The sequence below is a fragment of the Rhinoraja longicauda genome, chromosome 6 (assembly GCF_053455715.1).
Source record: "Rhinoraja longicauda isolate Sanriku21f chromosome 6, sRhiLon1.1, whole genome shotgun sequence".
Lineage (NCBI taxonomy): Eukaryota > Metazoa > Chordata > Chondrichthyes > Rajiformes > Arhynchobatidae > Rhinoraja > Rhinoraja longicauda.
The window spans coordinates 9,660,652-9,687,374 of NC_135958.1; the positions used below are offsets into that span (position 1 = coordinate 9,660,652).

Consider the following 26,723-nt stretch of genomic DNA (forward strand, 5'->3'; position numbering starts at 1 on the left):
GGCAGTGACTAGTGGGGTACCACAATGCTCAGTGCTGGGACCCCAGCTATTTACAATAAATATTAATGATTTGGACGAGGGAATTGAATGCAACATCTCCAAGTTTGCGGATGACACGAAGCTGGGGGGCAGTGTTAGCTGTGAGGAGGATGCTAGGAGGCTGCAACGTGACTTGGATAGGTTAGGTGAGTGGGCAAAGGCATGGCAGATGCAGTATAATGTGGATAAATGTGAGGTTATCCACTTTGGTGGCAAGAACAGGAAAGCAGACTATTACCTGAATGGTGGCCGATTAGGAGAAGGGGAGATGCAACGAGACCTGGGTGTCGTGGTACACCAGTTATTGAAAGTAGGCATGCAGGTGCAGCAAGCAGTGAAGAAAGCGAATGGTATGTTGGCATTCATAGCGAGGGGATTTGAGTATAGGAGCAGGGAGGTTCTGCTGCAGTTGTACAGGGCATTGGTGAGACCACACCTGGAGTATTGCGTACAGTTTTGGTCTCCTAATCTGAGGAAAGACATTCTTGCCATAGAGGGAGTACAGAGAAGGTTCACCAGATTGATTCCTGGGATGGCAGGACTTTCATATGAAGAAAGACTGCATAGACTCGGCTTGTACTCGCTGGAATTTAGAAGATTGAGGGGGGATCTTACAGAAACTTACAAAATTCTTAAGGGGTTGGACAGGCTAGATGCAGGAAGATTGTTCCCGATGTTGGGGAAGTCCAGAACAAAGGGTCACAGTTTAAGGATAAGTTGAAGTCTTTTAGGACTGAGATGAGAAAGTTTTTTTTCACACGGAGAGTGGTGAATCTGTGGAATTCTCTGCCACAGAAGGTAGTTGAGGCCAGTTCATTGGCTATATTTAAGAGGGAGTTAGATGTGGGCCTTGTGGCTAAAGGGATCAGGGGGTATGGAGAGAAGGCAGGTACGGGATACTGAGTTGGATGATCAGCCATGATCATATTGAATGGCGGTGCAGGCTCGAAGGGCCGAATGGCCTACTCCTGCACCTATTATCTATGTTTCTATGTTTATTCTAAAACTCAGACCTTCTCAATGAAGACCGACACGCTATTTTTCTTCCTGATTGCAATACCTGCATGTCCTTTCGCGATTTGTGTGCAAGGACTGCCAGGTCTCTCTGAACAGACAGAGATAAAAACCAATGCATCATCAACCCATTTCTGCAGGTTTCTCTGGAACATTAGCAATTTTTGGTCCTTGGTGTTTTTATGAGATTTGACACATCAAATCTGTCCCATTCCTTCAATAATTTCCTTGCAATCTAGTCTTGCTCACTTGTCCATCAATTGCCTTATGATTCTCCCATTACCCATCTACAAAGAGGCTAAATGCAGTCGCCGTTGAAACTACCAGCACATCTTTGGGATGTGGGAGAAAACTGGAGCACACGGGAGGATTTCAACGGTTCACAGGGAGGATTTGTGAATTTGGAGGTCAGGTTCGAAGCTGGGTCACTGAAACTGGTAACTAGTGAACATATTTATTCCTTATTTTAACTGCTCCTTGAAAGGATCACTTCCTTCGCAAATAAACAAAATTTACCTGAGGCGTTAACATTACCAGACACTTTCATTTCACGACAAATACTTTGGAATGATAAATGCCCGTTTACCACTGATCTTTTTTAATGTTATCATGGGAAGAAATACATTCCTGGAGAGTTGAGGCAAGTGAGGGTGGGGGAAAATAATGTTTTCCAGTTCCAACTATTCAGGCAATATTCCTAACTTACAGTTTATCACCCTTCCAACCAGCAGAGAACTTGCTAACCTTCTAAAATCCAGGGTCAGGAACAGATACTTTCCTACAACAAGCAGGTTTTTGAACTGACCTGCACAACTCTAATCCTACTTCACAATTGTGGAATTGTTTTCTAATTGTGTTTTGCACTATTGTCTTGGGTCTATTTGCACAGTCGTTTTCTTTTCACTGCATTATAGAATGGGTGTGTACATTATGTGTAATTTGTGTTTTGTGCTTGGCCGATATGCCTGTGATGCTGCTGTGAGCAAGATTTGTTATTGTATCTAGACCTTACCGTACTTATGAAAATAATCTCAACTCAGTTTAGTTTATTGTCATGTGCATCGAGGTACAGTGAAGAGCTGTTGTTGTGTGCTAACCAGTCAGCAGAAAGACAATACATGATGACAAATGAGCCATTTACAATGTACAGACACATAATAAGGGAATAACGTTTAGTGCAAGGTACAGATCTGAGGGGAGTTTAAGAAGATCATAGTTAAAGTAAGAAATGTTATTGTCGGAATAGAGATTTAAGAGTGTGGAGTAATTGTAATATGAGTTTGTAGATCTGCTTCTGTGGCTAGCACGCAAATAATCGCCTGGGTTGGGCACCATCTTGGAACTTGACTTGATTAATAAGAGAAAGTAAATAGGCTTTCCAAGTTTCATATATTAACATGTGGCAGCAGTGGGAATCAAGTTCATTCAACCTTGTAAAACAAGTTACAAATCCAACAAGATTTCTTCAACATTTATTTACACAATTACATTTGAAACAACTAGGTGGATACATATTTTTTAGCTTATTCAATCCAACAGCATCATCTCAAAATGTATTATTCAACAATAACCAGAGTTCAATGTATGATCAGGAATGGGACCGTGACTGCAAAAAAGAAAGTAAATATCACATTTCCAATGGGCACGGGAAAACAGGTTAGATTTAAGCAGCAGCCAAAACTAGCAATGTGAATTTAAAATAGCATCTAGAAACTTCTGTTATTAATTCCACAAGAAAAAACAGTTATGCTTACTTTTAATAAACAATTAGTGACATTACAAATTGGACCATGATGTGCACACATCACTTTGGTCATGGACTACGCTCAACAGGTTCTGTGCCTTGCCCTGCATGGTCCCTGTAGTTGCACAAGGATTACAGGGCCTTGCGGGACCAATTAAGCTGGTAGCAAAAATGCTGCAGTGCTCTTGCAGATAAAAGAGTAATTTGTACTACTTTCAATTTATTATACTATATTCATAGCTTAGGATGTGACCTCAGCAGCCAAACACAAAATTTGTTTCTGTCTTCTGTCTTTCTCTTCTCAAACTATTCTAGTGAAATTCAATGGAATATTTTGATTAAACACAAAAACAATTTCCAATTAGGACCTCAAATCACTTCTCATATTTTTTTGTTCACTTCTTTACAGTAATGATACTGTTACCATCACTTATTTTTCCTTTCTACCCATCTTGTACATCTTAAACCAACTGGGTTTATCATAATAACAATATTCTCCATCTGTTGTCTGTTAGATCCTTCCTTCTTTTCAAGTCACAAGGCTCCCAAAATAAAGTGCAAGAAACTTTAAATTATGGGGAATTGCTCCTGATAAAATAGTGGTCTTTTGTGTATTTTTAAGAGGCTGTTGGTATCAAGTATTTCACGACATTAGATATGAAGTATATTATTTTGAGCATAGAATGCCACATGCTCCTACCACATGAATACCTACTAATTCTCACCGTTTTTCAGAGATCTTGAAAACCGTTTCAGATGGACAACCAACAGTATTTTCTTCATTAATAAAAAATAATTTTATAATAATATCAATAATATAACAGCATAAATTGTCACTTAATGCATTTTTAATATATCTCGTACTACAAATGCTGGTATTTATCACACCCAAAGCTATCAAATACTATGATTGGACCATCACCAAAACAGACTCAGCAAGTATTTCCCCACTTTAGCTTCACAATTTGGCATCATGTTCAGGGCCTTGCTACATTTTTCGCCTTCCACCTGCCGGAGGTGCCGCTGAGAATCCGAGGCCTTCTGAGGGTGCCGCTGCGGCAGACGCCGTCTAGAGGTGCCGCTGAGAAGCTGAGGTTGGAGCCTCGCGGGTCAGAGCCTCATGGGTCGGAGTTGCAGCATCACGAGTCGACAAAGCCCACAGCCAATCGCTCCTGGGTCTGCGGAGCCCATGGCTGGGGGCTAGGTCAGCGCCACGGAGACGTCCAGAGAGGACCCAGCAGCGATAGTGGAAAGGTCGGTGCGGCAGTCGATGATGGCGCCGACCGACGGATGAGGACAGACATGTGGCAGTGAGGGCGTCACTGTTGGGGGAAGGAACAAAGGAGGACACGACATGGAGGGACCGCCATGAGGAAGGGGTAAGAACAATGGAGGACCCGGCATGGGGGGGGCAACCGTGAGGAGGGGGAGAACAAAGGGAGACCTGGCGTGGGGGTACTATGTAACTTTGTAAGTGTCTTTTATGGGCGACTATTTGCATACCTTGGGTAGGCAAGCAAAGAATTTCACTTTGACTTGTCACATGTGACATTCAATTCAATTCAACTCAACATGAGGCCCAAATCATTTCTCAGCTTATTGTCCTGTGGATTTGTAGGGAAACTATCAGGAACAAATGTATTGGATGCCGAATAGTTCAAAGTGAGATGTGGGTGGAATATTACAGGTAGTGGTGTAGGTGGCAATACAGGAACAGAGTTGGGTTGATTTTTTGGAAGTCTGATCAAATCAAATGATGTGGCTTTAAAATAACAAATATTTGTCGCTGTAGATTTTTCTTATACTAATACTTCCTTCTTCCTCTGTTACACTAAGAGACATCTCTGCTTCAAACCATTCCAACTTCAAGAAAGCCCCAGAATATTATGCCTGATTGTGATGCTAAAGTGAGAAAAAGATCACGTCTGTTTTGGTGCCGATGTATTTGATCTCGCACTTTGTGATGAAAGCAACTGACCCATAATAACCTGGGCAATCAGCAATGACCAGTAACTCAACTGAACCAGCTACTTAAGTACAATAACTACAAGAACACGTACTGGGAATCCTTCAGCGGCTGATTCAACTCTTGACATCGCAAGGTCTTTTATCATCTACAAGGCAATGCTCAGAAGCATGATGGAATACTTATATTGACAACCTAACTACTACCCTCCACCACTGGTACACGGTCTAACGTCTCAAGCGCCATTAGTGATGGGCAATAAAAGGTGTTCATGCTGGTAACAGACAAGTCCCAAGAAAAAAAAGAGTAAATAAAACTTCCATGCAGCAGTAGCAGCAGCAATCAGCAGCAGTAGCAGCAGCAATCAGTAGCAGCAGCAAGCAGCAGCAGTAGCAGCAGCAAGCAACAGCAAGCAGCACCAAGCTGTGTTGCTTGGGAAGTAGTGTGTGGGGATTGTGTGGGGATAGTAAGGAGTAAGACCTGTGTGATCTCCCGGACAAGTTTCGATCGCCTAGCTTGGGGTCGGAGAGGAATTTCCCGGATTTTTCCCCAAATTGGCCTGGGTTTTTTATCCGGTTTTTCGCCTCTCCCAGGAGATCACTCAGTTCTTTTGGGTGGGCGGTTGGAGCGGTTGGAGTAGCGGCCGGGCGGTAGGTTTAGTAACTGAGCACGGGGCTTTGTTTGGAGAGTATGAGTGCCAGGGCAGTTTTTTGTTCTGGGTGTCGGATGTGGGGAATCTGGGAGTCTGATAGTCTTCCAGACATCCACATCTGCGCCAGGTGCGACGAGATGGGGCTCCTAAGGGACCGTATTAGGAACCTGGAGCGGCAGATTGATGACCTCCGTCTGGTCAGGGAGAGTGAGGAGGTTATAGATAGGAGTTACAGAGAGGTGGTCACTCCTAGACCACGGGAGGTAGACAAGTGGGTCACGGTTAGGGGGGGCAAGGAGCAGAGGCAGGGACTAGGGAGTACCCCGGTGGCTGTACCCCTTGGAAATAAGTACTCCTGTTTAAGTACTGTTGGGGGGGACAGCCTACCTGGGGGCAGCGGCGGTGCCCGGGCCTCTGGCAAGGAGTCCGGCCCTGTTGCTCAGAAGGGTAGGGAAAGGAAGAGGAGAGCGATAGTAATAGGGGACTCTATAGTGAGGGGGTCAGATAGGCGTTTCTGTGGACGCAGTCGGGAGACCCGGATGGTGGTTTGCCTCCCTGGTGCCGGTGTCCGGGATGTGTCTGAGCGTGTCCAGGATATCCTGAAAGGGGAGGGAGAGGAGCCAGAGGTCGTGGTACATATAGGTACCAACAATATAGGTAGGATAAGGGAAGAGGTCCTGAAAGGAGAATTTAGGGGGCTAGGAAGAGAGTTAAAAAAAAGGACTTCCAAAGCAATAATCTCAGGCTTACTGCCTGTGCCACGCGATAGTGAGAACAGGAATGGAGTGAGGTGGAGGATAAATAAGTGGCTGAGGAACTGGTGCAGGGAGCAGGGTTTCAAGTTTCTGGATCATTGGGACCTCTTCTGGGGGAAGTATGACCTGTACAAAAAGGATGGGTTGCATCTGAACCTGAGGGGAACCAATATCCTGGCGGGGAGATTTGCTAAAATAATTGCGGAGACTTTAAACTAGTACGGTTGGGGGGAGGGACTCAAACACAGATAGCTAACAGGCAGTGTGTGAGGCAGGAGGCAGAAAAGGGAAACACTCAGACCCAATATGTAGGAGAGAAAGAAGGGAAAAGAAATAAACTGAGAATAAGAAATGATGGGTCCCTTAAATGTGTATATTTTAATGCTAGGAGCATTGTAAGAAAGGTGGATGAGCTTAGAGCCTGGATTGACATCTGGAAGTATGATGTTGTGGCGATCAGTGAAACATGGTTGCAGGAGGGTTGTGATTGGCAATTAAATATTCCAGGATTTCATTGTTTCAGATGTGATAGAATCGGAGGGGCAAGAGGTGGGGGTGTTGCATTGCTTGTCAGGGAGGATATCACAGCAGTGCTTTGGCAGGACAGACTAGAAGGCTCGATTAGGGAGGCTGTTTGGGTGGAACTCAGAAATGAGAAAGGTTTAGCAACACTTACAGGGGTGTATTATAGACCGCCAAATAGGGAACGAGAATTGGAAGAGCAAATATGTAAGGAGATAGCAGATATTAGTAGTAAGCACAGAGTGGTGATTGTGGGTGATTTCAATTTTCCGTATATAGACTGGGAATCGCATTCTGTTAAAGGGCTGGATGGTTTGGAGTTTGTAAAATGTGTGCAGGATAGTTTTTTGCAGCAATACGTAGAGGTGCCTACCAGAGAAGGGGCAGTGTTGGACCTCCTGTTAGGAAATGAGATGGGTCAGGTGACGGAGGTATGTGTTGAGGAGCACTTTGGGTCTAGTGATCACAATGCCATTAGTTTTAATATCATTATGGAGAAGGTCAAATCTGGACCAAGGGTTGAGATTTTGGATTGGAGAAAGGCTAATTTTGAGGAGATGAGAAAGGATTTAAAAGGAGTGAAATGGAAATTTTTGTTTTATGAAAAGGATATAATAGAGAAATGGAGGATATTTAAAGGTGAAATTTTGAGAGTACAGAGTCTTTATGTCCCTGTTCGGTGGAAAGGAAAGAATAATAATTTGAAAGAGCCGTGGTTTTCCAGGGAAATTGGACACTTGGTTCGGAAAAAGAGGGAGATATACATTAAATATAAGCGGCAGGGAGTAAATGAGGTTCTTGAGGAATATAAAGAATGTAAAAGGAATCTTAAGAAGGAAATTAGAAAAGCGAAAAAAAGATATGTGGCTGCTTTGGCAAGTAATGTAAAAGTAAACCCCAAGGGGTTCTACAGATATGTCAATAGCAAAAGGATAGTGCGGGATAAAATTGGTCCATTAGAGAGTCAGAGTGGTCAGCTATGTGCTGAGCCGGAAGAAATGGGGGAGATATTAAACAATTTCTTTTCTTCGGTATTTACCGAGGAGAAGGATATTGAATTATGTGAGGTAAGCGAAACAAGTAGAGTAGTGATGGAAATTAGGAGGATTAAAGAAGAGGAGGTACGGACACTTTTGAAAAATATAAAAGTGGATAAGTCTCCAGGTCCTGATAGGATATTCCCTAGGACATTGAGGGAAGTTAGTGCAGAAATAGCAGGGGCTATGACGGAAATATTTCAAACGTCATTGGAAACGGGGATGGTGCCGGAAGATTGGCGCATTGCGCATGTTGTGCCCTTGTTTAAAAAAGGTTCTAAAAGTAGACCTAGCAATTATAGACCTATTAGTTTGACGTCTGTGGTGGGAAAATTAATGGAAAAGATACTTAGGGACAATATATATAATTATTTGGATAATCAAGGCCTGATTAGAAACAGTCAACATGGATTTGTCCCTGGAAGGTCATGTTTGACTAATCTTCTTGAATTTTTTGAAGAGGTTACCAGGGAAATTGATAAGGGCAAGGCTGTGGATGTTGTCTATATGGACTTCAGTAAGGCATTTGACAAGGTTCCACATGGAAGGTTGATTAAGAAGGTTAAATCGTTGGGTATTAATAGTGAGGTTGCAAGATGGATTCAACAATGGCTGAATGGGAGATACCAGAGGGTAACGGTTGACAATTGTATGTCAGGTTGGAGGCCAGTGTCTAGTGGAGTACCCCAAGGATCTGTGTTGGGTCCACTGTTGTTTGTCATTTACATTAATGATCTGGATGATGGTGTGGCAAATTGGATTAGTAAATATGCAGATGATACTAAGATAGGTGGAGTAGTTGATAGTGAGGTAGATTTTCAAAGTCTACAGAGAGACTTGGGCCTTTTGGAAGGGTGGGCTGAAAGATGGCAGATGGAGTTTAATGCTGATAAGTGTGAGGTGCTGCATTTTGGTAGGACAAATCAAAATAGGACGTACAGGGTAAATGGTAGGGAATTGAGGAATGCAGTGGAACAGAGGGATCTGGGAATAACTGTGCATTGTTCCCTGAAGGTGGAATCTCATGTGGATAGGGTGGTGAAGAAGGCGTTTGGTATGCTTGCCTTTATAAATCAGAGCATCGAGTATAGAAGTTGGGATGTAATGTTAAAATTGTACAGGGCATTGGTGAGGCCGAATCTGGAGTATGGTGTGCAGTTCTGGTCGCCAAATTATAGGAAGGATGTCGACAAAATGGAGAGGGTACAGAGGAGATTTACTAGAATGTTGCCTGGGTTTCAGCACTTAGGCTACAGAGAGAGGTTGAACAGGTTGGGTCTTTATTCTTTGGAGCGTAGAAGGTTGAGGGGGGACTTGATAGAGGTTTTTAAAATTTTGAGAGGGACGGACAGAGTTGACGTGGGTAGGCTTTTCCCTTTGAGAGTGGGGAAGATTCCAACAAGGGGACATAGCTTCAGAATTGAGGGACAAAGGTTTAGGGGTAACATGAGGGGGAACTTCTTTACTCAGAGGGTGGTGGCTGTATGGAATGGGCTTCCGGTGGAAGTGGTGGAGGCTGGCTCGATTTTATTATTTAAGAGTAAATTGGATAGGTATATGGATAGGAGGGGATTAGAGGGTTATGGTCTGAGTGCAGGTAGATGGGACTAGGTCAGGGAGAATGGTCGGCGTGGACTGGTAGGGCCGGACAGGCCTGTTTCCATGCTGTAGTTGTTATATGTTATATGTTATATAATAATTTAAAAAGCAGAACTTCAAAACAGGTCAATTCTCCCTCCTGAATCATCACCGTTAATCAATAATTTATTTAATCTTCTCATTATGGAATATTTTCACATAAATTGGCTTCTAGATTTGCCTAAAAAGGGACAATAACTACCTCTTAATATTATCTTGTTTGCTGTGAAGCATGGTTTGAAAGGTCAAAAAATAAAAATGTAGATTAAATAAAACTTCATTGAACGACTCTAGTACCAGACCAACAAACTTTTAAAACCATTGGATACATCAACACACTTTCAATTCACTTAAAAAAAAAAAGATGTTGCATGGTAGAATAATACATTTTTCAATGAACCAAGCGAGTTTAAAGGGAGCACATGGAACAGAACCTGATGAGCCAGATGAACCATTCGGATTTTTAAACAATGATAGCAGATTATCAAGAGTTTTACTGCATATAAATGCAAATTATTTCTGTTGACCTACCTAGTGTAGCAACATCTTATTATATAATTCAGAAACAAATGACAACAAGAGAGATTGGTAGTTCTGATGAAAGGGAAGATATGTATGTACATACAGGTATGTAGGTTAATTGGCTGGGTAAATGTAAAAATTGTCCCTAGTGTTTGTAGGATAGTGTTAATGTACGGGGATCGCTGGGCGGCACGGACTTGGTGGGCCGAAAAGGCCTGTTTCCGGCTGTATGTGTATGGTATGGTATGGTATAACTGGAGACCTTTTTGCAAAGTGATCCATGATCACAACATAATTAATTGGTCACTGTTCCCTTATTTTTACCTTTCACTTCCGCTTGATTGTTTAAACATCCAATATGCAGAAAATAATTTATATATTACAAGTTAAAAAGTCAGAAGTTTAAACTTTGCATTGTAACATCTTACCATATCTGTAATACGAGTCAAGTTTGTCCAATAAATTCTCTTCCTCCGGTGCACGAGTTACCACAGTTTTAGCAGGTTCATACACAGAGTCTAAAGAAAATTAAAACTATATTTTTCAATCATATCAGTGGATAGAACAAATCACGCACAAAAATATCAATCCACATTAGTATAATGGTGCAGGATTAATTTAGTGCATATCAAAAAATAATCATGCACCTGTTAACCATATATCCCCTTGATTAATATGACAGAAGATGTGTTTTTTAACTGTCCTGCAGTTATACAACAAAATTTTTGTCTAAACATTACACCAGCTCAATACTGAACACCTTCATTACTCCTGCTTGAAGAAAATGCGCGGGGAAACTTAAAATTCCAATTCTACTATCACTCCTTTAAGTCGTCCATTTTGTCTTTCCTATTGACATTTAAAATAGATTTATCATTGATGTGCACCAATTGCTCCAAAAGAGACCTGCAAATATCAATTTCTGAAATTCCACACATTTTATGATTTGCTGGCAAGTTTGGTGGTTTCAGGATATATTCCAACAAGAATAGTGTGTGAATACGTGTAGATTATGGTGTAGAACATTATATGATCTAAGGGTGCATTGATTGAAAATTGAGATAGCAAATGTGAGCCAGAGGTTTTTTGGCGGAAAAGATTTGGTGCCAGGATGAGTCTGGGTGAAAGTCACCTTCCAATCGGTGGGAATTATTTTGCAATCAATTTTGAAAGACAGCATCAGTTCATGGACCACTTCCTCAGCCATTCATTTCAAAATAGAGGGATGCAGCTTGTCAAGACATGGGAATTTATCGGTTTCCATTTCTATTAGTATTTTCAACACGTTTTAATCCTGATACTAAATTTCTTTCATTGCCTCATTCACCATAGCTGTCATCCTCCCTTAATTCCGTGAGACTTTCTGCCTTCTTCTATGTGACAAATACTATACTTTTAGTTCAATTTTTTTTTCCCAAAAAAAGATTCGTACTTATTGATTAACTTTAGAATTGCTGCTTAACAGCGATTGCAGCGTTGGAGGCCCGGGTTCGATCCTGACTACGGGTGCTGTCTGTACGGAGTTTGTACGTTCTCCCCGTGACCTGCGTGTGTTTTCTCCGAGATCTTCGGTTTCCTCCCACACTCCAAAGATATACAGGTTTGTAGGTTAATTGATTTGGTATAAATTTAAATTGTCCCTCGTGGGTGTAGTGTTGATAGTGTTGATCCACGATTATGGGGATCATTGGTCAGGGGGGACCAGTGGGACAAAGGGCCTGTTTACGCGCTGTATCTCTAAACTAAACCTATTTCCTCATCTAAAATGTTAAACATTGACATACTTTTCTTCCCCTACCTGTCCCCACGTGTCTTAAAAGGGAAATCTGTTTGCCTTCCCTCCCACCATGGTTGACAGTCAGAATTCTTTAAATGCTTCTCAAAATATAAAACATGCCAAAGGTGATCTTTCATGAGATTTCCAAAAAAATGCTCTTTTTCACATGGGTATTTTGGAAAGTTCAGCTTTTATTGTTAATAATCACCTATGTACAAACTTATGACATATAAGTAGCTTGCCATTTGATACACGACACCTTTTGAGAAATATTTCAAAGCAAGTGTCACTGAGTCAACAGCATCACCGCCACCCACACGTCCGTTACACTAAAGGAAACAATTACTTGTTGTGGCGCACTACAGGTTGTGTAGACAGAATGCCAATGAAGCCTTGAAATCCATTTCAAAATATTTCAGTACTGTGAGACATGTCACTTGTCACTGTATGGATAAGAATCTAAGAGAGCTATTCTCTACAAATGCCACGTCTGAAGGCCTATCCTCCCTAGATTGAGGCGAACTAAAAGCAATATTGTTTGTCATCAAACCAAATCTGCAAATGAAATTAGCCAGCTTCATAAGGAAATGAAAAGGAAAGAAGAATGGAGTTTAGATATCCTTAATCTAATTAAACTAGAGTTAAATGAGACATTTAATAACTTAAAATTCTTCAACTAACATTAACTTTCCACAAGGAATTGTACCTCATTAACCCTCAAGTCTAAAATAATGACCGTCACATTGGCTGCACTTTAATTACCTGCGGGTGGAAAAGCAGCCTTTCAGCGCATCAAGCCTGCTCTTCCATTCAATGCGGTCAAGACCACTTGCTCTGCCAAAAGCATTCACTTGCTTTTGCTCCATACTCATACATACCTCCAAACCTTATTTATTGTATATGCAAAACTATTTATTGCGTGCATTCTTACACATTTTTATGAGAGAGTTCCGGATCACCACATCCCCAAGACTGAAGAACTGATTCTTAATTCCTCTCTTCTAATATTGCTGCTAATTATTTTTAGCTCAACTTGTCAACCAGAGAAACATCCTTTCCATGATGCAGAGTACAATGCAAAGGATTCCAGATCTGGTCACTTCTGGACCAATTGTCTAAGAATTCCTAACATTTCATTGGCATCATTTGTATGAACATGCAACATTTTAATGATCCGTAGACATGGAATCTTTAATCTCACTGGACCTCTCCAATTCCTAGCTTTACTTTCTATAAACATGTGAATTATTTTTGTTTGGTTACAATTATCCCAAGCAATATCCATATACCATATATTTGGCAACTCATTTAATCTACCATTCACTTCGTGAAGTAACCATGTGTTGCTCCACAAATTTGAATGTTATAATTCCAAAGGATACTATTCCAATGCAGTGTCTTGTTTAAAAAAATACTTCATGCCACATTTTATATGAATAGCTAAAGATAAGAATTAAATAAACTTAGAAAAAATATACAGTGAGATGAAATAAACCAAGTCATTTCCTCCTGCATTTCTTCCCCCGTTTTATGGAGACCAGGTTGAAATAACAATCTAAAGAAATCCACAATAATTAGTCACTGTGAAATTCAAATCAAGCCAAGACAAAGTTGTCGAGTACAGACTGGGCGAGTGCTTTGCAGAGCATGTGTTGAGTCTGAGGGGAGACCCTGATCTTCATGCTGCCTGCCACTTCAATTCCCCATCCCATTCCCACGTTGACCTACTGCTCTTCAGTCTCCTGCACAGTTGCAATGAGGAGGAACAAGCTTTAGGAACAGCACCTTACGTCTTTGTCTGATGTCTCTTCTCTAACTGCCACCCTGGTTAATCCCTTTTCTCTCCTCTACTTTCTGGAAGAGAATACAGGAGCTTGAAATCCTAGATATCCAGTCTTTGAAGAGCTTCTTTCCAACTGTTATCAGGCTCCTGAACCAATCATCTCTTTCACTCCCTCTTCCCAAAAGTGCTGTCACACATGGAACTCCACCACATTTGGTTAATCAATTATTGAGTTTTAGTTTTTTTTAAATAAACTACTAGATTGCTCTACAATCATTGCACCGTTCTATTGTTTTGCACTTGTTGCATGTATTGTATCTATCATTACCATGTGTACTGTTCACTTTATAAGCTTCATGTGAACAAGGAACTTTAATAAACCCTGGTTTATATGACAATAATAAACTATCCTAACTCCACCCATTCATTCATTGACCAGATACATTTTTTAGTTTAACGCCATGGGAACCCTGATTTCTCTATCACAGATATCCCCCTTCCTCAGTCCTCCTTGCCACATGTTAAACCCATTTTGTCTGACAAAGTTCTGACAAAGGGTCTTACATGCTCTTCCCAGAAAAGGATCTACTACCATCCTATACAATCGCTCTACTCTTTCAAATCTCTTTTCCACCTGCGTCCACCTATTCTAGTCCACCTGCACTCTGTATCTTCCGTTTTGCTCTATCTATTGTACTAGAGTTTGAACTGATTGTATCTATGTATGAAAAACCTGATCTGTCTGGATAAGATGTATAAGAAAGTTTTTCACTGTACATTAGTACACGAGACAATAATTAACTGAAACATCTCTTCCCATAGATGCAGCCTGACTTGATATTTCAAGCGTTTTCTGTTTTTATTTCAGATTTCCAGCTGGCCAAACACTTAAGGTCGGAGCAGCTCAATGCCCCAACTTACTTCATGATTTAGTACATCAACTTTCCTGATTAGCTCTCTATCTTTAGTAGGACTCATCTAAATTATAAAAAAATACAACCATCACAGATATTGTGGACAATGATGATCCACTAAAGTTACAAATGGAAAACTCATGAAAAAGCAGCAACTTCGAACAGAAAGTGGTGTAAACAAAATCTGCATCAGAAGTTCAGTTGTATTACATGCCTAATTAGGACATTTAGTTTGGACCGAAGAAATAGGAGGGAACTATCTTGAAATTAACTCTGACAAGACTTGAATTGAGATGCAGCTTCAAAACCCAGCGATCACCTTAAATGTTTGGCGTTTTTAACCCTTAGAGATGCAAAACTGGTGCTAAGAAATTAGATCCTGTCCAATAACTGACATTTGAGAGAAAAAGTTTTATTTTTAAATGAAGCAATCTTTAGGAACTAGAAACAAAAGGAAGTGGGAATAAGCAAGTTTGAAAGATTATGTGTAAAGTATTTTAGGCTTTTATTCTTTGAAGCTTAAAGAACTGGACTTTTTATATGCAGATGCTAGAATATTGAGGAAAAAAACTGCTGGATGAACTTGCATTTATTTCAAGAGGGCTTGTATACAAAAACAGGGATGTAATGCTGAGGATCTATAAGACCCTGGCAAGGCCGTATTTGAAATATTGTGAGCAATTTTGGGCACAACATCTGAGGAAGGATGTGTTGGGTCTGGAGGGGGTCCAGAGGAGGTTTACAAGAATGATCCCAGGAATTAGTAGGTTAACCTATGATGAGCGTTTGTCGGCACAGGGCCTGTACTCACTGGAGTTTAGAAGAATGAGGAGGGACCTCATTGAAACATACAGAATAGTGAAAGGCTTGGATAGAGTGGATGTAGAGGATGTTTCCACTAGTGGGAGAGTCTAGGACTGGAGGTCATAGCCTCAGAATTAAAGGACGTTCTTTTCGAAAATAAATTAGGAGAAATTTCTTTAGTCAGAGGGCAGTGAAAATGTGTACATGAGAAGGAGAAGCCTGACTTGTTTAAAGTTTTAAAAGAATAAATGCATTCCCCTGGCAAACAATTGACATATATTTGAAGACGACAAGAATATTTTTGGCATGCCTGTGCTGAAATAAATATTAATTACAGGAATGAAATAGTAACTTACCGAGTGGTTTGTGATTATGAGTGTAGGTGGGGTTGTCATCCAAGTTGATTACTTCCATTTTCAACTTTCAAAAACACGCTGCTCTTGCTGCAGTGCATTACAGCAATTCACACTGGTTAAACCATTAACTCACTCATGCCAAATTAGTAAACATTGTTACATTGAAATTAACAAACACATGCATTTGCTGTTACATTTTCCAACATTGCAACTGATCACAATGTACATATTTGTAAATAAATCAGCACTTTAGTTTTGAATTTTTAGAAAATCAACATATCCTTTTAACAGTTAATCTATTTTGATATATTACCTTTTTGGACAATATTGTGCAAAGTAAAAGCAATGACAATGTTGGAATTATGAAAATATTACAAGAGTTAACATATAAACTGAAATGGAGAAACTGAAATTTATGTCAATTGCAACAGTAGAAGTAATTTGCAATAAGATTTTGGTTTAAAAAACTCAAGGTTATTTTAAAAGAGTTGATACTTTAAATACAGTGTTAAAGGTCATTAGAAAATATGTAATATTTACTTCATGTTAAAAATAAAATGTTCTCTCAACACAAATGACACATGGCTGTATGAATATTAGTTTTCTTTACCAATTGCAAATGCAGCCTGCAGTACATTTGTGCCAATGAAAATTTCATGACAGCATAGCCCAGACATTTCAGAAGAAGTTATGTGACCCCTCTCAGAGAAGGTTACAGTGTAGGCAGTAATCGCAGAAGCAATTAGGAAATCTCAAACTAATCTGGGACATTTGTGCTGAAACTGTTAAAGAAGATTAGTAGATGTTGCTTCATCAAAATTATTTTAATTATTCTTTAATGACTGCTTCCCCATTTTAGTTAAAGATCAGATAATGTGAGTATAAACTGTGCATTTCGAAACTACATGCAAAGCCCTGAGTATAACAACATCAAAGACCAATGCAACCTTCATAGACGATCTACAATCCACCAAATGCGCTTTGTTCAACAATACAAAGTATAATCTATATTTTGTAAGCGTGTATGTATGAATACAGGCAAAAGGCATTCACATTCATGCTTAGGGTTGCAATCAAGACCGGGAACGAAAACTCAGGCAAGGACAGCACCAAGTGGAAGATCAAACATATCCGCTGACAAGCCCAAGGTGCAAACCAGACATGCTTCCCCACTTAAATACTTATTTTATTGCAAACCTGCGCGTTTCGCTCGCTGTCTGAAGTCTGTCAACATCCAACGCATGTCGTCCATACTGGTGACTCTCAGCTGCTGCCAGACGAGACTGTCGTGAAGTGTACACCTAGCAAGTTAGGTTTTTTTCGCAGAGGAAGCGCGTTATCTTTGTGTTTTCGGCGTGTTGTGGATGTTTGTGGGTGTTGTGGGAGTTGTGGGAGTTGTGAAGCGGAGGCCGCCGCCGTCACCTCGGCTCGATTGGGCGGGCTGCCGAAGGCGCCGCCTGCTTCCGGCCGCCCGCTTCCGGCTGGCGCGTTGCTAGGGGTCGGTGTCAACGGCGAGGCCTGGTTTGGGCCGGACATGGGCTCTATTCTTATCCCCGGACTCCTCCTGGCCGCCCTCCTGCTCCAGTTGCACCAGCCCGCCGCCTCCACCCTTCAGGAGGTCACGGACGAGCTCTTCGCTTTGGAAGCGCGGGGGACGGTGGCCGCTTTCGGTGACTTTAACTCGGATAAACAAACCGACATCTTTCTGATCAGAGCAAGTGAGTAACCACAAGTAGCCTTGATAAATCCTCTAAATATTTCTTTAGTGTCTTTTTTCTTTTGTCGATCCTGTATCTCCTTTGTAAATCATCTAAATCTGTCTTTAGTGGGGGTTTCCGTGTCTATCCCTGTATCTCCTTTGTAAATCATCTAAATCTGTCTTTAGTGGGGTTTTTGTGTATATCCTTGAATCTCAATAGACAATAGACAATAGGTGCAGGAGTAGGCCATTCAGCCCTTCGAGCCAGCACCGCCATTCAATGCGATCATGGCTGATCACTCTCAATCAGTACCCCGTTCCTGCCTTCTCCCCATACCCCCTCACTCCGCTATCCTTAAGAGCTCTATCCAGCTCTCTCTTGAAAGCATCCAACGAACTGGCCTCCACTGCCTTCTGAGGCAGAGAATTCCACACCTTCACCACTCTCTGACTGAAAAAGTTCTTCCTCATCTCCGTTCTAAATGGCCTACCCCTTATTCTTAAACTGTGGCCCCTTGTTCTGGACTCCCCCAACATTGGGAACATGTTTCCTGCCTCTAATGTGTCCAATCCCCTAATTATCTTATGTTTCAATAAGATCCCCCCTCATCCTTCTAAATTCCAGTGTATACAAACAAGCCCAATCGCTCCAGCCTTTCAACATACGACAGTCCCGCCATTCCGGGAATTAACCTAGTGGACCTACGCTGCACGCCCTCCATAGCAAGAATATCCTTCCTCAAATTTGGAGACCAAAACTGCACACAGTACTCCAGGTGCGGTCTCACCAGGGCCCGGTACAACTGTAGAAGGACCTCTTTGCTCCTATACTCAACTCCTCTTGTTACGAAGGCCAACATTCCATTGGCTTTCTTCACTGCCTGCTGTACCTGCATGCTTCCTTTCATTGACTGATGCACTAGGACACCCAGATCTCGTTGAACTCCCCCTCCTCCTAACTTGACACCATTCAGATAATAATCTGCCTTTCTATTCTTACTTCCAAAGTGAATAACCTCACACTTATCTACATTAAACTGCATCTGCCATGTATCCGCCCACTCACACAACCTGTCCAAGTCACCCTGCAGCCTTATTGCATCTTCCTCACAATTCACACTACCCCCCAGCTTAGTATCATCTGCAAATTTGCTAATGGTACTTTTAATCCCTTCGTCTAAGTCATTAATGTATATCGTAAATAGCTGGGGTCCCAGCACCGAACCTTGCGGTACCCCACTGGTCACTGCCTCCCATTCCGAAAGGGACCTATTTATCCCCACTCTTTGCTTTCTGTCTGTCAACCAATTTTCTATCCATGTCAGTACCCTACCCCCAATACCATGTGCCCTAATTTTGCCCACTAATCTCCTGTGTGGGACCTTGTCGAAGGCTTTCTGAAAGTCGAGGTACACCACATCCACTGACTCTCCCCTGTCAATTTTCCTAGTTACATCCTCAAAAAATTCCAGTAGATTTGTCAAGCATGATTTCCCCTTCGTAAATCCATGCTGACTCGGAATGATCCCGTTACTGCTATCCAAATGCTCAGCAATTTCGTCTTTTATAATTGACTCCAGCATCTTCCCCACCACTGATGTCAGACTAACTGGTCTATAATTACCCGTTTTCTCTCTCCCTCCTTTCTTAAAAAGTGGGGTAACATTTGCTATCCTCCAATCCACCGGAACTGATCCTGAATCTATAGAACATTGAAAAATGATCTCCAATGCTTCCACTATTTCTAGAGCCACCTCCTTAAGTACCCTGGGATGCAGACCATCAGGCCCTGGGGATTTATCAGCCTTCAGTCCCATCAGTCTGCCCAAAACCATTTCCTGCCTAATGTGGATTTCCTTCAGTTCCTCCATCACCCTAGGTTCTCCGGCCCCTAGAACATTTGGGAGATTGTGTGTATCTTCCTCAGTGAAGACAGATCCAAAGTAACGGTTTAACTCGTCTGCCATTTCTTTGTTCCCCATAATAAATTCCCCTGTTTCTGTCTTCAAGGGACCCACATTTGCCTTGACTATTTTTTTCCTCTTCACGTACCTAAAAAAACTTTTGCTATCCTCCTTTATATTATTGGCTAGTTTACCCTCGTACCTCATCTTTTCTCCCCGTGTTACCTTTTTAGTTAACTTTTGTTGCTCTTTAAAAGAGTCCCAATCCTCTGTCTTCCCACTCTTCTTTGTCAGCCACAGGTATCTCTTACTCCCCTTAGAGTCTTTCCGCCTCTTTGGAATAAATTGATCCTGCAACCTCTGCATTATTCCCAGGAATACCTGCCATTGCTGTTCTACCGTCTTCCCTGCTAGGGCCTCCTTCCAGTCAATTTTGGCCAGCTCCTGCCTCATGCCTCTGTAATCCCCTTTGCTATACTGTAATACCGACACTTCCGATTTTCCCTTCTGCCTTTCCATTTGCAGAGTAAAACTTATCATGTTGTGATCACTGCCTCCTAATGGCTCTTTTACCTCTAGTCCCCTTATCAGATCAGGATCATTACACAACACTAAATCCAGAATTGCCTTCTCTCTGGTAGGCTCCAGTACAAGCTGTTCCAAGAATCCATCTCGAAGGCATTCTACAAACTCTCTTTCCTGGGGTCCATTTCCAACATGATTTTCCCAGTCTACCTGCATGTTGAAATCTCCCATAACCACCGTAGCATTACATTTTTGACACGCCAATTTTATCTCCTGATTCAACTTGCACCCTATGTCGAGGCTACTGTTTGGGGACCTATAGATAACTCCCATTAGGGTCTTTTTACCCTTACAATTTCTCATTTCTATCCATACTGATTCAACATCTCCTGATTCTATGTCACCCCTTGCAAGGGAATGAATATCATTCCTTACCATCAGAGCAACCCCACCCCCTCTGCCCACCTGTCTGTCTTTTCTATACGTTGTGTACCCCTGAATATTCAGTTCCCAGCCCTGGTCCTCTTGTAGCCATGTCTCAGTGATCCCTACAACATCATACTTGCTCATGACTAACTGAGCCTCAAGCTCATCCACTTTATTTTTTATACTACGCGCATTTAAGTACAACACTTTAACTTCTGTATTCACCTCCCCTTTCACATCGGTCACAATTGGCCCTGCCCTTAATTTCTTTTCCCCTCTAGAACTTCTGTTCCCATTCTTTCGAGAGTCTTTTGCAATATCTCCTGTATTCCCTATTTTTACCTCATCTTCATATTCACAATTTGTCAACCCCTCCCCCCCACTACTTAGTTTAAAGCCACAGGTGTCACACTAGCAAACCTGCCTGCCAGAATGTTTGTCCCCCTCCTTTGTAAATCATCAACATTTGTCTTTCATGTCTTTTTTTCTTGTGTCTATTTTTTGTAAACCAACATCTGCAGTTCCTTGTGTATCTCCTTTGTGAATCATCTTATTATCCATAAAGGAGACGCCAAATCATGTATTGGTGATGTATCACCAAATCATGTATTGGTTCGGATGGAATTTGCCGTTCCTAATTTAACTTACTATGAGAATAATTCAGTATGCATTTATTTACATACTAAATCCACTGTTCTCAAAATATCTACAGTTCCTTGTGTCTTTATTTTTATTCATAGGAGTTCTTCAGCAATTCTGATTGTGTTTTGTCATTGATCAATTAAGCATGATTTAGACATTTCCCATGTTGCCATATTTGAGGAAATTCATTTGAAAGCTACATTTGGGTTTAGGTTTATTAGTTTCACCTGTACTGAAATACAGTGATTTTTTTAAATTTACGTGCTATTACATTAAATCAATCAAGCCAAACACAAGTACAACAGGTAGAGTGAAGAGAAAGAAACCGAAGTGCAGAATATAATTTCTCAAAGTTGTAGTGTAATTTTTCTAGTGGAAAAAGTCCAAAGTCTGCAATGAGCTAGGTTAGAAGATCGGGACTGTACCCCCATCTTATGGAAGGACCATTCAGAAGTCTGATCGTCTATTTACAGAGAGGAAGAAACTGTTCCTGAGTTTGGTGGTATGTGCTTTTGTATCTTATGCTTGACAGAAGTGGGGAGAAGAATGGATGATCGAGGTGATTGATTTTCCGAGGCAGCAAGATGCTGATGAAGTCAATGGTCGGGAGGCAAAAAGCTAAAAGCAGTTGTTGGTGAGACCACTCTTGGAGAACTGCCTGGATATGGGAAGGATGCCATTCAATTGGAAAGAGATTCACCAAGATGTCACATGGGCGTACTGGTTTAATTTATCGGAAAAGATTAGCATTTTTTTCCTTGGAGTGCAGGGGACGAAGGGATGACCTTATTTAGGTGTACAAGATCATGATTAAAATCAATGTTCGCTATCTGTTTCCCAGCAGAGCAAATTCTTAAATTAGAAGGCATAGCCTTAAGGTTACAGGAGAGAGCAAGACCTCGGGCAACTTTTCCACTCAAAGTAGTCATCTGGCAGAGAAAGCTAGAGGAAACGAATGCAATTACACTTTTAAAAGTCATTTGAACATGTTTAGAGATAGGAAAGATGTAGAGTGCTACGAGCCAAAAGCAGGTAATCAATTTTGTATGTTAACTGTTGCATGGATAAAGTTATGCTGAGTGGCATGTTCTCAAGCCGATTAGTGTAACTATTACGATGTGGTAATTATTTTCAGGAGTTAAAATATGGCGTAAATGGTCAAATGATGTTGGGAAAAGAGTGAGAAAATGGGTAAGAAAGAAAAGAAAGATATAGGATCTGAAATGCGTTATTTAGTGTACACATACACATTGATAACATCATAAAGAGCCAAATGGAGCATAGATTTTTTAATTTTGTGCCAGAGATAGAGTTGATTTTAAATAGTGACACTGCTTCCATGTAAAGCCAAGAGGAATATTAAAATTTCAAAGTTTTTTCGCTGGACTATTTTTATTGGTTATTGAACCATTGATGAAGGAAATTTTCAATTTAAAATTGGCATCTGGAAACGTGAGCTTTCAAAAAACAATTTTTACAGATATTGTTAGAGCATTGAATCCTTTGGCAACTGTGTATTTCTAACTAGATTAGTTCAGTTCCAGTTCAATTTAGTTTATTGTCACATGGTACAGTTAAAAAGTTTTTTTGTGCATGCTATCCAGTCAGCAGAAAGACAATTCATGATTGCAATCAATCCATTTACAGTGTATGGATACGTGATAAGGGTAAATGCTCATGTTAATGATGTTGGGAGAAGTGAGAACATAGATAAGAAAGAAAAGAAAGATATAGGATTGGTCTGAAGAAGGGTCTCGACCCGAAACGTCGCCCATTCCTCTCCAGAGATGTTGCCTGTCACGCTTAGTTACTCTAGCTTTTTATGTCGATCTTTGGTTTAAACCAGCATCTGCAGTTACTTCTTGCACATGATAAGGGAATAACGTTTAGTGGAAGGTAAAGCTAGCAAAGCCTGTCAAGGATAGTCCAAGGGACATCAAAGAGGTAGCTAGTACTTCAAGAAAGAGTTAGATGTAGCACATAGGGCTAAGGGAATCAAGGGATATGGGGGAAAAAACTGGTACGGAGTACTGATTTTGGGTGATCAGCCATGATCATATTGAATGGTGGTGCTGGCTCAAAGGGCTGAATGGCCTACTCCTGCACCTATTTTCTGTTTAGCACTGCTCTGGTTGAATATTTTAAGAGAAAATATGACAAATAATTTCAAAGAAAGCTGTAAGACATGGTGTCGGTTGCGGATAGCTGTAAGAAAAAGCAAATACATGTTTTCTGGAGTGTGAACTGACATGGTTGCAAGGTTAAAAGTTCTCTTAAGGTGCTCAGATATTTTCACAATATTTAATTTTCTGTGCAGTTTGGATTATATTTGACATGCAATAGACTCTAACATTATTTGTAAATGGTTTATATTTCTCGTTTACATGCATGTTCTGTGAAATAAAATAATTTGCAAGGTAACAAAAATAGTCGTCTCAAGTCAGCCTTTAGACATCTTTGCTAATCCTAACATGTAACAAACGCTCAAAACTCTTCAGCTTCATTTTCAATTCATGTTTTAGTTCTCACAAGAATTTGCCACTTTGAATCAGTGTGTGCATAAGCCAGGGGGGGAATAAAATATGATTTATCATTGTCACATTGCTTTAAGCAATTCTTTCAAGAAACTTAATTTGGAGTTGGAAGTGATATCTTATGTTCTTACTCATTTGTGATGTATTAGGAATTACATAAAACACACTGCTGTATTAGTGATTGTTACTTTTTACAGCCAAACAGCACTGAAACAGGCCACTTGGCCCAGCTCATCCATGCCAACCAAGATGCCCCATCAAAAGTCGTCCCATTTGCCTACTTTTGGCCCATATTCCTCAACTTTTCCTATTCATATACCTGTCCTACTGCCTTTTACATGCTATTATAGTTCCTGCCTCAACTACCTCTCCCACTACCTTTTGAGATAAAAAGCTGCCACAAAATGTTAGAGTAACTCAGCCGGAAACTTTGCAATGGAGCAGACGAAATGCGTTGGATTCCTATTAAATCTTTCCCCTCTCACCTTCAAACTATTATCTTTGGTCCTTGATTCCCCTACTCTGTGTAAGAGACTTTGTCACTCTGTCTATTCCACTCATGATTTTGCACTTTCCTTTTTGCATTTTCAGAAAATCAATTGGTAATCTTATTGGCTGATTTAAAGGCACCCTATTTCAAGCCAAAACCAAAAGTCGTAATACCGTGGAGGTGAGTGGTTATTTTGTTGTTCCTCTCTTGCTTCTATGTATCCCTTTTTTTTGGGGGGGGGGGGGGGGGGGGGGGGGAGTAAATAGACAGTTAAATCATTGTTATATTTTATTGTTTTCAGTGATCTGGTGATTACCAGTGTGGTACCGGGTGACTATGATGGGGATTCACAAATGGATGTGCTCCTCGTTCTTTATTCCACTCTCAACATGACTGCTGTTGTCTTCTGGGGGAATAATCAAACATTAGGTCAGTTTGTGCTTTCCTTATCAAAAAATCATTTTACTCTCCCAAAATAGATCTTTCACTTTTTCTATCTGTAATTAAGAGACAAAGATTTTTACAAAATTAATATCTTGTTATTCAAATTTTCTGTCGAAGAATGTAAACAATACAAAATAATTGTAATATTATTGCATATTAAACAATGTAAACAATACCATAATTTTACTTTCACCTTTTAATTATGCACAATTAGAATTAAGCATTTAAATTTTCGATTTCAACCAGCATCTGCAGTTCCTTCCTACACATTAGAATTAAGTAATTTGGTTTTTAAATAGATTTTTACTTAATTAATTCTCTTAAAATACTAGCTATCAAATCTAATTCAACAATTAACACCAGAAAATGCTGAAAAAACTTAGTATCTGTGGAAAGATGAGTAGACTTAATGTTTCAAATTGTGTACTTTATCAGAATTGGTAAAAAAAAATTTTAATGTTTTAAGTTCCGACAAAGGATCATTGACCGAACAACCTAACTCTGTGTAGGGAGGAACTGCAGATGCTGGTTTAAACCGACGGTAGACACAAAATGCTGGAGTAACTCAGCGGGTTTCAGCCCATTCCTTCTCTGACCTAACTCTGGTTCTCTTTTCGCTGTCACTGCAGGCTTGTGGAGTGTTTCCAGCATTTTCTGTTTTTACTATGTTTTAACTTACCAAGATAAGGATTGTAGAGAACAAACTGAAAACATAATTTAGAAAATTATTTACTTGTTGATTTAATGGCAAATTTTGCATTTAGTCCTGTACAAAAATTGCTTGTAATATTTATTTTTTCTTAGATCCAAAAGGTTTTACTGTTCTCAGTCAGAGCTTTTTGGATGAGCCGCTAGTACTTGAGTAAGTACACTATATAGTTTGACCTATATTTGAACATGAATAAATATATAATGGACAACATTATTTAATCATTATGGTTAGTTTCCCCAAACCTAAAAAATAATTTCTTACCCCACAGTCTTCCTTTTCTGCCTTGCAAGAAAAATAGTCACCAAACACTTATCAATGCTCTGAAAGGTTGGAAAGTTCAGAGATTATTCCTTCTAAGCTCCACTGAATTCTCAGTATTTCTACTGACTTGATCTCATGGGTCAAATAAAATAAATATTATAACACTGCCAATGTACTCTGTTAAAAAGCAAACGTAAGTGGTTTGTCTGTGTGGGAGAAGAGGGATTTGTTGGGCTGGATTTATTGACTGAGATTTTCTTTTAAAAAACCACATCTGGTAAAGTCACAATGATAATTGTTGAAAACAAAATAAAATAGAAACTTGGAAAGATGATAAGTATATCCAATATATCCTATGTACAGTTAAACAAATGGAACTTTCTATTTGTGTTATTGATTTTTGGCGTTTTAATTATCTTCCATTCACCAGCTTTTTACATTGGACATTCTTCCTTAGTGATTCTGCATAACATTTATTGGTATAAGATGCTGAACGGGTCAGTAAACATCAATGGACAAGGGAATCTAACATTGCAGTCCAATGGTCTTTTAGACGAAATGGGGGATGTGGAAGAAATGTGGCAGATTTAAGGACTGCAAAGAAGGATGTCAAGAGGGAACCAAAGAGGAGTTGTATTAAAGGAACGTTGCTTGTCAAAATGAGCTCCATTTAATTAAAGGTGTCGGTTTACTGATCTTTTATTTGTTGTTTCTCAAAACCCGTGTTTATTCCATTTCAGTTTTAATGGTGATATGATACCTGATATTTTTGGAACAGTCAAGGGAAATCTAAAGCCACAGATATGCTCCTTGATTGGAAGGTAAGGGCCAATATTCATGTTATATTCTATTGAATACATTTTTTCAAATCCAGAACCACCAGAAAGAAGAATATTTATTAGCGGCTTTTGATAGGCACATTGGTATGCAGGGAATGGAGAAATATAGATTACTTGCAAACGGAGATTACTTTAACCTGGCCGAAGGGCCAATTCCTGTGCTGTGCTGTTTTATGTTCTTGAAGAAATAAATGGTTTGTATATGTCATTCTCTTCATTTGAATAAATATTTAACTGCACTCCTGAATATTAAATCAATCCAGCAATTAAATCCCATATTAATGCTTCAATTATTGAAATGAAGAAAGCAATTTCATTATTAAGGAAATGACATTAAAGATATTATATAAAATGATTTGTGTAAAACTGACTCCATTCTATTAAGCAGATAATACCCACAAATTATGAAATGAGTATCTTTTTTCCACTTTTAATCCATCATCATCTAATGTATTGGAGCAAATTGATGTGAGCCGTTTGGTTAGGAAAATAAATAGTTTCTGAGTGCTTTGGAAGAAAATCTGCTTTGGTGTGTTCTCGTTCATCAGTGTATTGTGTTAGCAGAATGAATTGTAAACCAGAATATATTCACTGTCAGCATCGCTGTCTTTCTCAATACTCTGATCACAAGATATTGGACGCACAATAATTGGTCACATCACATTTACCACAATCTGCAAATGTTGCTGGATTAATGATTGGGCAATGACTCTTAACATTTCAT

General features: G+C 40.2%; 2 protein-coding genes across 4 annotated transcripts in view; one reads left to right on the forward strand and one right to left on the reverse strand.

Moving 5' to 3' along the window:
* phkb (phosphorylase kinase, beta) overlaps positions 1-17,068 on the reverse strand; it is a 133,327-nt gene extending 116,259 nt beyond the window's left edge. For 2 of the 3 annotated variants that reach the window (XM_078400429.1, XM_078400430.1), the window contains exons 1-3: positions 16,721-17,067; positions 15,524-15,610; positions 10,318-10,407 (exon numbers count right to left, since the gene is read on the reverse strand). In XM_078400429.1, coding sequence (XP_078256555.1) covers positions 10,318-10,407; positions 15,524-15,581 — 148 coding nt within the window. In that variant the 5' untranslated portion in view covers positions 15,582-15,610; positions 16,721-17,067. Of the gene's footprint in view, positions 1-10,317; positions 10,408-15,523; positions 15,611-16,720 lie in introns of all 3 variants that reach the window. The other variant, XM_078400431.1, reaches the window with a different exon arrangement.
* Positions 16,822-26,723, forward strand: part of itfg1 (integrin alpha FG-GAP repeat containing 1) — a 92,699-nt gene continuing 82,797 nt past the window's right edge. Inside the window, 6 exon segments of the mRNA XM_078400432.1 lie at positions 16,822-16,942; positions 16,945-17,241; positions 23,845-23,923; positions 24,045-24,172; positions 24,992-25,049; positions 25,901-25,981. Of these exon segments, the coding sequence (XP_078256558.1) occupies positions 16,888-16,942; positions 16,945-17,241; positions 23,845-23,923; positions 24,045-24,172; positions 24,992-25,049; positions 25,901-25,981 (698 nt within the window). The 5' untranslated portion in view covers positions 16,822-16,887.